Consider the following 11,946-nt stretch of genomic DNA (forward strand, 5'->3'; position numbering starts at 1 on the left):
TTATCTCTCCCACCAGCAGAGGGCAATCAAGCACTTTCACTGTTTCCTATTACTATCCCCCAGTTGACGGCACTTGGTGTTAATGCCAATAGACCTATTCAAGGCAGCCATCTACAGTTCATGCATTTCAACACGTTCATATGAATAAACATCAGTTCTAGGGGGAAAAACAAGCCAAAAATCACAATGACTCAAAGGCGAGCGTGCCTCGTCTCGTGTGGAACGCAAAATACACACTTATTTCTCATCCCATCTGCCCACTCAGTTCATGTTCCGTTCTCTCTCCTATAAGGGGACACTTCACCACCGGGCAACACACGTCATCACGGGCAACTCAAAGCAAAATGCCTTACTGCCTTTCATGTATGCATCTCCTGTGAGATGAAGGACGTACAGGAGAGCGAGAGGGCAGCCGTTTTACTGTCCATTTGATGTCAGCATGGTAGATTTCAGTGGTTTAACAAGGTGGGGGAGCTGAGGAGGAACATATACTTGATATGGAAATGAGGAGGCATGAGAGATGAAGAGGAAAGGTTTCGAGGGAGTAGAGGGATAGACACGGAGACGGAGAGTCAAACACTGACTAGTGGTGGGAAGGAAAGTCTGAGCTAGCGGGTGAGTGGGCATGACAGAGGGGAAGCTGGAGAGAGGGAACAGAGGAAGGGAAATAGATCAGGCTGCTACGCCCTGACAGCTAAATCGATACAACACCTCAACTCTCGTTTCTCCCCGGTGTGACTCACCTGCGCTTGCAGTTGGTAGTGTTCTTTACTTTTCTTCTTCAGCGCGCCCGCAGCCACTAGCGCCCCCTGTTGATTGATCTGGAAAGGATCACCCTCGTTCCCGTCCACGATGGCAAAGGTGAACGGCGGGCCGTTGTGGGTGGCGTCGCGATCGGTCACCGCGAGCTGAAGGAGACTGGTGCCTTTTGGTCGATTCTCCTGTGACGGACGAGAGAGGCAAGTTTAGTATTTGTGGTGAGAGGAAATGGCTTTACGGGAACTGTTGTTGTTGACTGTTCTGTAATGCTTGACTATAATGATTTTCAGAAGGCAAAATGATCATACATCGCTTATGTGTGAGAAAATGTCCCAGAAGAACGTCATCATATCCACCTCCCCGAGTCTAAATCAAACAAGCAGGCCCGGCAACTGCCTTGTTGAACGGGACAACATTTTCTCCCGCTGAATGAGATCACACCCCTCTTTGGCCATCTTGACTCAATATAATTGATAAGCAATGCCTTTGACCAGCTGTCGACCTATGTTATAAGCATCATGCCAAGCACTTGCTATGATCTTTGACTCTGCCAATAGGTGTGACAAACAAGTCAATGCAATAGTAAAATCTAGTTTCCTTCAAATTACAATCCATCCGACAATCAAGTCCCTTGCATTGATTTAAAGATGTGGAGAAAGTTCTACAACACTTCATTGCCTCCTGCTTTCTGATAATCCCACCTCCCCATGTATTAGTATGAGGATGTCATCCTGATCCTTTATGCAGCGGCTAGGCTTCTTAGGGCTTCTTGGTATCGGGGACCATATCAGCCCTATTGTGCTCTCCCTTCACTGGCTTCCGCTACGTTTTACAGTTGATTTTTAAATCCCTGAATGGGCTCCTGCTTATCTATGGGGCGTCTCAAGCCTGCTGTCGAAGCTCAAAGGTGACTGCTATGTCCCGTCTTTCTGCTTTTCTCCATGTCTTTCTGTATTGTGTGCAAGTGCTATATAGATGTTCTATGTTTAGTGTGCGCAGTGCTGCGGTCCTTTTTAAATGTGCTTCATCCATCAATTTGTCTTCATTTGATCTATCTGTATAATCAGCTATAATTTCGAAATGTGCACATATACCACTGTGATAAGCAACATAAAACCAGTCAAGAACATTTCATGCAGGCAAAGCAATCCGTTTCATCCCTAAGTGCTGTCACGTTTGTGCAGGGTGTACCCGGCACACAGCATCCATGCTCCGTGCTCCACCATCACCGTGGCTCCACAGTATCTCCTCAATTACTTTTTCCACTTTTCTAAACACAGAGAGGAGAATTGGAAAGGCATCATCTCGCCTCCTTCGCCGCCGGAATTAATTCTCTTCCTCTTTCCCATCTCCCAAGCTCCAATGCATCTCCTTTGGTTCTTCGCATCTTCTGTCTTTTCTCCCCCCCTCCCGTCAGCCATATCATCCTCTATTTACTGACCATCTCTCTCTTCCCCGCTGCTCGCCTCCTCCATCCATCACTGATCTGCATTCCCATACTTAAGATGCAGCCTCTGTCTTTAGGTCATTCCCCCGCGTCTCTTCCTCTCCTCTCCTTACCTCACTTCTCTTTCTACCCCCCTCTACTTCCTTCTTGACATTCTAGTTGCACACAGTCTACCATTATTCCTCCCTGCTAATCCCCCCCCCCCCCCCTCTCCACCCCCTCCCCGCGTCCATTACAATCTCCCGTGCCCCCCCCCCCCCCCCCCCCCCCCTCTCTCTTTCATTCCATCTCCCTCGTTCCCTTCCTCTCCACCTCCCATCAACCCCCCCTCCCCCTCTCACCTGGACGATGAGGCTGTAGTTGGCTTGGGAGAAAAGGGGCGGGTTGTCATTGACGTCCGACACGTCGATGTTGACCGTGGCGCTGCTGGAATGCGGAGGTGTTCCGTTGTCTGAGGCGAGCACCATCAGAGTGTACCCGGACGTCTAATTGAGAGGGAGAGAGGGAGAGAGAGAGAGGGAGAGAGGGAGGGAGAGAGAGAGAGAGAGAGAGAGAGAGAGAGAGAGAGAGAATTACCATTCACTGCCAGAGTTGCTTCTGTAAGCGATAATGCAGTGGACATCTGCAAGCTTCTCTATTAGGGCCAACTTGGCTTTGATTGGATTCTGCACAGATCAGCAATTAGTGACTCCATGGATTCACATGTATGTGTGGAAGCAGCGTTGTGTTTGCTTACTCTCTCTCTGTCCAGCTGCCGGGCGATCTTCAGCTCCCCTCTGACTGGATCCAGGCTGAACGGGCTGCCTTGGTTACCGTCCAATATGGAGTATCGCACGTGATTGTAAGACGGCCCGTCGGCATCCTCAGCCATGACCTTTGACACCACACACACGCACACACACACGCACACACACACACACACACACGGGGAAAGGATTTAATTACAACCCATGAAGAAGGCCACAAAAACACCCATTTGTCACACAGCATGACACACACACACACACACACACACACACACACACACACACACACACACACACACACACACACATTTGCACATATTCTCCCCTGCACTCTTTCTTTCCCCACCTCCACCTTCCTCTCCGGCCACGCACACACACGCATGCGCACACACACACACGCACACATACATACACACACACATGCGCGCACACACACACACGCATGTGCACACATACACACACACGCACACATGCGCGCACACAAACACACACACACACACACACACGCGCCGCACATGCATTCACACAGCCCTAAAACCTGCCAACCATCACATATTGGAAGGCATCCCACGGGAAATCAGTAGACAGTGAAGATTTACAAGTATGAGACAATGTCAGGTATTAAAATCTCATTTTCTGATGGCTAATTTATATTCAGGTGGATTAGGCAGTATAGGCACACACGCTGCTCATAATAACTGGCCAAAAGCAGGTTGTGGTGGTTGTGAGGGGAGGGAGCCGAGTAGGAAAGCAAGGGTACAGAAAAAAGAGATGTAGTGAAACTCTACATGTGAAAATTAAGAGAATGCATAAAATCCCTTATCTTGGATGAAGGCTTAATGAGAGAGAGAGAGAGAGAGAGAGAGAGAAAGGGAGAGAGCGAGAGAGAGAGAGTGTCTGTGTGTGTGTGTGTGTGTGTGTGTGTGTGTGTGTGCGTGTGCGTGTGCATGTGTGTGTGCGTGTGTGTGTGAGAGAAAATGCACACGACAATGGTGCACTGAGCATGCAGAGCGTGGGTTCTAATTTAGCTATGTCACCAGGTGGTGCTTTGCCACAGGTGCTGATAGGTGATAGGGTTAGATATGAAGCGATGGGTACAGAGGGGAGAGGCTTGTGAGGTAGGAATGAGCAAAAGAGACAAGGTGAACAAAATCGGCTGTCAAAGACGGACATAACCAAATGAGAACCTGTCCCTAAAGTGACGGTGTCTCTCACCGCCACCACAGTCTTCCCCAGCTCCGCGTCCTCGCTGACCACGGCTGTGTAGGTCTCCTGGCTGAAGACGGGTCTGTTGTCGTTAACGTCAGTCAGGTTGATGTTCACTGTGGCCATGTCACTGAGCGGCGGTGAGCCGCCATCTGTAGCCTCCACGGTGAGGTAATACTCATGAGACACCTCGTAGTCCAACGGCTCAATTACAAAGACGTCGCCTGGAGAGAGAGAGAGAGGGGGGGGGGGGGGTTTGGGGAGAGATGGCAGGAAGGTTATAGCCAGGAAGGTAGAATGAAATTGAAAAACACAGGAAAAATGCAAAATACCTCCACATCATACTGCCACCTACAGACCTCCACATCATACTGCCACCTACAGACCTCCACGACATACTGCCATCTACAGACCTCCACGTCATACTGCCATCTACAGACCTCCACGTCATACTGCCACCTACAGACCTTCATGACATACTGCCACCTACAGACCTCCACGTCATACTGCCACCTACCAGTTTGTTGGTCCACACTGAACATGCCGTGCTCATTCCCGCTGATGATGCTATAAGAGATCTCTCCGTTGGCCTCTATGTCCCTGCTGGCCGCCTGCACCCTGAGCACCTGCGTCCCCACGGCCACGTCCTCGGGCACGGTGGCCGTGTATTCGCGGTGCTCAAACACCGGCGGGTTGTCGTTGATGTCCAGCACAGACACCACCACCTGGCACAGCGAGGAGAGGCGCGGCGCGCCCTGGTCGACGGCGCGGGCCTTCAGTTCGTACACTGCCTGTAGCTCGCGGTCGAGGGGCCGCTCCAGGCTCACCACACCGGTGCGCTCGTCTACGGAGAAATAGCCGTCGGCAGAGTCGGCCAGTGAGTAGAGGATGTCGCTGTTAAGACCTGGAATGAGGAGAGCACAGAAAAGAAAACAAGGTTAGACAATGCTGCTATTCCCTTGGAAATCACTTTTGTTTAAAATCCTTTATTCCCTCTGCTGTCTTGGTCGTTGCTCCACCCCCCCTGCCAATCTGGGGAGAGTTGTAGACTTGTACATGCTTCCTCTGATACATGTGCAGTCGCCAGCCACTTCTTTGCACCCGACAGCGAGGGGTTGCAGCCTTAGCGCGTGTGAGGATCACACTGTTCCCCTACCGCCTGAACAGGCGCCCCCAACTGACCAGAGGGGGCGCTAGTGCAGCGACCAGGACACATTACGCCCAGGCCAATTGTGTCTGTATGAACATCTGACCAAGCCAGAAGTACCGCTGCCGTACTGAACCCGGGTCTCCGCGGTGGTAGGCGAGTGCTTTTACCTCTACACCACCCAGACGCCACCGGAAATCATTACTCAATGTTTATATGGTATGACACTGTACTTAAGTACAGTAAGTAAACAAGCATATAGAGTACCGTAGATTCTTGGAGAATGATTCCACTCTGCACATTGTATTCCTGTTTTCCATTTTAAAACATCCATCTTTCATAGAGCCGCTGATAAACAAGGACAGAAAACATCTAATCCATGCCATCCTCATAACTCATCCTCTCCCACTAAGCAACGCGCTCCCAGCAACGAGACAGAGATGGATCACGATAATAATCATAATGCCTTTCTGCAGGTGGCCGCCATTTGGAATATGCTATTATATTCCCATTTATCAGGTAAGTGTCCCCTCCCTCTACGGATCTCATTATGGCGCTGGAGACTGCTGTGGTTCCCCGTCCCTTTCATCAGGCCTGATCACTCTGGAGACAATTGCTTAATGGCGGTTAAGTGAATTGCAACTGAATCACAATTAGCTCTATTCCCTCATACATCTATTTTTATGATTGTATGCTCCTCTGTGTCCCACAACTGGAGATATGTGGAAAAAATACTGGACTTTGAATTAGTGAAATAGAACACGAGCAATGGGTGTAATCAGCTGCGTTCCACTGCGGGGGAAGAAACTTTGGATTTAAATGTTCAATAACTGGCATGCAAATCTGTATGATCTTGACAACTTAAGGCCTACAAGACGACGAAGAAATGAGCATGCAAATGAGCGTGCAAACTGCATACTGATGTATAAGCACACATTGCAGGCAGTGCTGTAAGACATCTTCCTCGAGTTGTTGCGTTGTACAGAACACGTCTGACTCTGGCAGAGCACCAAGACGGACAGGGATGAAAAGACTCAAACTCCTCCACAATAGCTGCACCATAAGAAAAGTGCAGAGGGCAAACAAAAAAGCGAGCCATCCAGATCCAGATCCAGGCAGAGAGATAAAGGACAAAGAAGAAACAGAGAAGGAATGTGTCCTCGCATAACTTTCGTTTATCACAGATCAAGGGCACCAGTCTGGGTCTGTTTGTCTGTCTGTCTGGTTCTTAGCCATTCCACACTGATAAGAGCTGCCAGTCACATTGTGACGGCAGGCTGAAGCGAGGAGGAGTGATGTGGGTATTTAAGTAAGTATCTAATGTCCTCCAGCCAGATGGGCAGGCGGACGATAGAGGCCACGGCACAGGACAGCCCCGTGCCAAGGTTGAGTCTACACACAGATTATGCAGAGTCAAATATTGATGCCTGAGCTACATAGAAAAGTATTTCTATATTAGGCACAGGGTTAAGTTAGTCTTCGCATTTTGGATGGTCGGCTGCGGTGACCGCTGGGGCCTCGGTGACCTGGGAGCCAAGCTAGAATGCTTATTTTCCTTCCTAAATGGATGTGCGTGTGCAGGCTTGGACCTGAATCAAAGGATACAAATGGAGCGCCGGTCCAGACGGACAAAAATGGAATTGTAGCACAGATCGATGTGTTCTTGATACCCCGCGTGTGAGAGAAACACGAATCAAATCTCTCTCTCTGCTCATTCTTTTCAGCCAGCATAACTCCAAATAATTATTGCCCCTGGTTAAACTGAGGGGAGCACCCCCCCCCCCCCTCTCTTCAAGTACCCTTATCCTTGATGTTCAAAATGTGAGGCAAATGTTGTGCTAGCAAAGCCTCGGGGAAGAAATGTCTTAATGCCAACCGTCTCCTTTCACCACTCAACATTCCATTCTCGGAGACCCAATTCTAGCATCCCATTCATTGTGTAAAGCTGTCAATTCACCTGAAAGAGAGAGAGCGAAGGAGAGAGGGAGACAGAGAGTCTCTGACAGTGATCGGGCTCAAATGGGTCGTCCAAGCTAGAACCCCACTAAACTGTAGCACGTATTTGGAACGGCGAGTCCAAGAGCTATCTTAGATGATAGCATTCTCAAAGAGTTGAAATAACTGCTACACTGCTGCGCGGTTTAAGTTCTCAATCTTTGTTCTATTGGGCTGCTCAGTTGTTGCTGTGGCAGTGTTTGCTGAGAGGTGAAGGCATCTCAGGTGAATATGTGGCCTGTGGCTTTCCAGCAGGCAAATGGAAAATTGCTATCAGCCCTTTTGAGAATTCAGTGGCTGAAGAGAAAAGAATTTCATTAGAGTGTAATGGAGCTTTTAATTTGAGGGGTTGATCATTCATGAAATTCCACATTTGTTATCCCTCCCTCTTGGCGTTTAGAGTAATGCAGTTGTAAAACGGAAAGATAATAGCCTCTGTATTGTGAGTCAGCATCGGGCCAAGTATCTACATATCATGATCCCTTCAAACTTCTCTAAAGGTTATTTGTTGAGTGAAAGGTGCATTCCTGCTTTATATGAGTTAATGAGTTAATGCCTTGCGCTTGCGGTTTTAAGGCAATGTACAAGAATGTGTTACTTTTTTTGTCTCTCACGTGGCTAGAGATGCCTTTCCATTTAACAGCTCCATCAATTGCCTCATTGAAACGGATTTAGCTCAAATCTCCCGATGTCCCTGAAGTTAATCAAAAACACTGCTGTTAAGACTTAATTATCCATCTCAGTACTCACAGAGAAATGGTTTTATGTAAAAGGAATTTGGACAGAGTCCAAAATGCTATTAAAATGCTCATTAGGTGAGTTTTGCCATTTTCCACTGGGTGGTGCATGCTAGTGTAAGCCAAGCCAGCCTTAAAGCAAAGGTTCTGCGCTTTTAGAAGCCTATCCTATTGGTTACTAATTAAGTCCCATCTTAAGACATTAAACACATTTTCATGCCAGACGCCGTGTTTCTGAGAAATCGATACAAATCTCCAGCTAACATTTGTTAGCCTAGTGTAAGTCAATGGGATGTGAAACCATAACTCTCAAAATTGGATACATCATTGCATATACCTCCATATGTGTAATGTGCAATCTTTAGTGTAATGGTTTCATGTCCCATTGACTTGCACCTGAATTGCTAATAAATGTGAAGAAGAGGCTGGTGCCAATTTCTCAACCAACACTTCATCATACACATTTTGAATGCCCTAAGGATGCACCTGATAAGTGATGAATAGGATGATTTCTAAAAGACTTGAACCTCGATCCTGACAATGAACCTTTATGCAAGGATGGAGTGCCCATGCAGACACAAAGTGAACCCTGGTGTTTTCATTATTTTGACTGTACTGGAGCCAAGAGGCTGACATTTTAAACTGCAGGGGGCAAATATGATGAGTTGGGGAATAAACTTTATAGCATGATTCTGTATAAGGGATGTTTTAAAAACCAATTGGCGCAGACATAAGTTTGGACAAAAAGGATAAGACATGCAGCACAGCTGTCTGAAGCTTTAATTCCTATGCTAACCATTATCACATAGGATGCACATGTCAAAAATATGGGTTCCTTAAGTTTAAATATGAGATAAAACCAGTTTTCCTTCTCAGAATAGAATAGGAAAAATGGAGGGAACTTAATCTATCCACAACTAAAAATGATAGAATCGGAAGATCTTCCTAATAGGACTACAAGATTATGGAAATAAGGTTGCGCAAGATTAAAATTCCTCACCAGTGTCGATATCATTTGCCAGGAGTTTTGCCACAAACGTGCCAATCTCTGTGTTCTCAAAGACTGTGATGGTGTAAACGTCGGAGGTGAACTGTGGCGGGTTGTCGTTGACGTCTTCCACTCTGATCTGGACGTCCGCCTCGCAATACCGCCCACCTCCATCCAAGGCTCGCACTTTGAACCTGTGTTCATCTTGCTCCTCTCGGTCCAGCGGCTGCAAGGTCTTCAATTCACCTGCAGGCAGGAGAGGACCATTTTGAGAAAGGCATATGGATCGATAGATAGATAGATAGATAGATAGATAGATAGATAGATAGATAGATAGATAGATAGATAGACAGACAGACAGACATACAGACAGACAGACAGACACATGATAATGTGCGTAAGTTAGCGAGAGATCAAGAAGGGGACTTAGTGTATGTGTAGAGGACAAACCATATACTGTACATGTGCTTGTGCACCATGAAGCCCCTCGCCTACTTACCAAGTAAAAACACATCCAAACAACTAATGTCTTTAAAGAGCGGAGGGGAGGGAATACATAAGTAAGTGAAGCAGGAGAGGGGAGAGAGAAGGGGGGAGGGGATGGGGGTGGGATGCTGAAGGAAAGCAGGAGTTGGCAGCTGAGAGCAGCTTGGGAAGTGTCCTGGGATGTAAGACAGCCAACATTACCACAGCCTCTCTGGAAAACTCCACAGCCTCTTGGCGGTCCTTACACACAATAAGCCTACTTGTCTCCACAGAAAGAATAGTATTCCCACTCCATAACAGTAGTATTCCCACTCCATAAGAGTAGTATTCCCACTCCATAACAGTAGCGCTGCTGCTACAAACTCAATATTGAGGCTTGCCAAAAGACAGCTGGATGGCATCTTCCCTTAGCGTCAGTCTGTGAGCACATAAAAAAAAGGGTTTGAACTTTGCCATTACCGAGGGATTTGATGCAGCAGCAGTGCTGCTGCACAGCGGTTCCTCTCTCTGTTTAAACTGATGTTGGCTTTGTTTTTTCTTTCTTTCATGTTTTTCCCTTTTGATTATTCTCAAGAAGGGTTCATGGTGATTAACTGGCATTGTTATTTTTTTTAAACTTTAGCAGCCAGTTAAGAGTGGCTGGTTTTAGAGGATCTCCCAGAAGAAATGATTTCCAGGCAAGAAGTAGGCCTATAGCATAGTCATAAATTCAATTGAAGTCTGCAGCCCTATCTTTTAGTGCCACTAAGGGTCTTTCACTAGCCCTGCAGGGAAATGTTCTTGGCCGTTCCAAAAAGAAATAAATAAGTAAATAACTGGGTGCAAGGAAAGTCTCTTGCCTCTTCCATAGCTGATCATACAACAACACACATACACACAAGTGAAAAATACTAATATTTTGCAGAGGGATTCATCCAAAATTGTGCAGAATGCATGACTACAGACACTGAAGGCACTAAAAAGTAAAGCTAACTATAATAACTACACACATTCTAAAATATAGAACTACTCTAGATCAGCCATGCACGATCTTACACACAGACCACAAAACACTGAACCAAATCAATACAGCTCTTCTTTATACATAGGCGCACTGGCCCACATGCTCATTACCACACACGCGCATGCTCACACACACACACATACACACACACACACACACACACAGACGCACACACATACACACGCACGCACATACACACACACACACACACGCACACACACATACACACACACATACATATGCGCGCACACACACACACACACACACACACACACACATACGTACACACACATACACACGTGCACACACACACGTGCACACACACACACACACACACACACACACACACACACACACACACACACACATACATATGCGCGCACACACACACACACACACACACACACACACACACACACACACACATACGTACACACACATACACACGTGCACACACACACACACACACATACGCACACACACACACACACACACACACATACACACACACACACACACACACACACACACGCACACACACACAAATACACACACCTGTTTCAGAGTCGATAGTGAAGAACGCTGCTCCGGCTCCCTGGAGCTCATAGGAGATTTGGGCATTGGAGCGGATGTCTGCATCAGTGGCAGAGACCTGCAGGATGAGCCTGCCGGCAGGGGAGTCTTCTGGGACGCTCTCGCTATATAAGGACTGGGGGTCGGATGTAGTGAGCATGAGAGGAAGGTAGAGAAGGGCAAGAAATGAAGATGAATAACGGGAAGAAAAAGAAGGTATTAATGTTGAATAGCAGGCATAGGAAACTGACTACTTAATACCATAAATGCACGTAATCAACAATGCAGTCTGAAATTACAACGCATTAGGGGATAAATACTCTTTTTATAACTGGCTGCAGGCAACGTACTGGATATACCTTTTCGCATACAGGACTGTTGTCATTAGCATCCAGAACCTTGACCTCCACGATGGCTTTAGCAGTAAAGATGCCATCGGTGGCAGTGATGTTAAGGAGGTAATTGTCCTTTTCCTCACGGTCCAAGGGCTTCCTGACAGAGACCTTCCACTCATTCTGGATGTGCTCAATGGCAAATTGGCCTAGTGGGTCCCCTCCTGTTTGGCGTTAAAAGGAGAAATACCACTTTAGAATGACGAACAACACACGCCCCCTGCTGTTAGAATGATGAACAACACATGCCCCCTGCTTATAAAGATGTATCAAGTCGCGGTACAATGAGAAGCAGGAAGCCTGAGTTGGAAAAAACAAAGAAGGAAAGCAAAGCTGTACTGAAATGTTGTTCTCCGTTCCACTCTCAGCTATTACTAATTACTCAACAGACCAAGTAGAGACCAAGGATGCATCACGACTTCACACTGCAAATGTATATTTCTAAATCAAATGTATTTGCTACATAG

The 11,946-nt window shown here is 47.1% G+C and overlaps 1 protein-coding gene across 4 annotated transcripts in view; it reads right to left on the reverse strand.

Annotated features, from left to right (window-relative positions):
* The window catches only part of fat1a (FAT atypical cadherin 1a), a gene marked incomplete at its 5' end in the record, with an annotated part of 91,748 nt that overhangs the window by 15,472 nt on the left and 64,330 nt on the right, over window positions 1-11,946 (reverse strand). For all 4 annotated transcript variants that reach the window (XM_083656195.1, XM_083656194.1, XM_083656193.1 and 1 more), the window contains 8 exons: window positions 744-941; window positions 2,548-2,691; window positions 2,943-3,080; window positions 4,168-4,382; window positions 4,676-5,062; window positions 9,038-9,271; window positions 11,070-11,223; window positions 11,447-11,643. In XM_083656195.1, coding sequence (XP_083512321.1) covers window positions 744-941; window positions 2,548-2,691; window positions 2,943-3,080; window positions 4,168-4,382; window positions 4,676-5,062; window positions 9,038-9,271; window positions 11,070-11,223; window positions 11,447-11,643 — 1,667 coding nt within the window. The remainder of the gene's footprint in view (window positions 1-743; window positions 942-2,547; window positions 2,692-2,942; window positions 3,081-4,167; window positions 4,383-4,675; window positions 5,063-9,037; window positions 9,272-11,069; window positions 11,224-11,446; window positions 11,644-11,946) is intronic.

This window comes from Poromitra crassiceps, assembly GCF_964638095.1.
Source record: "Poromitra crassiceps genome assembly, chromosome: 19".
Classification (NCBI taxonomy): domain Eukaryota; kingdom Metazoa; phylum Chordata; class Actinopteri; order Beryciformes; family Melamphaidae; genus Poromitra; species Poromitra crassiceps.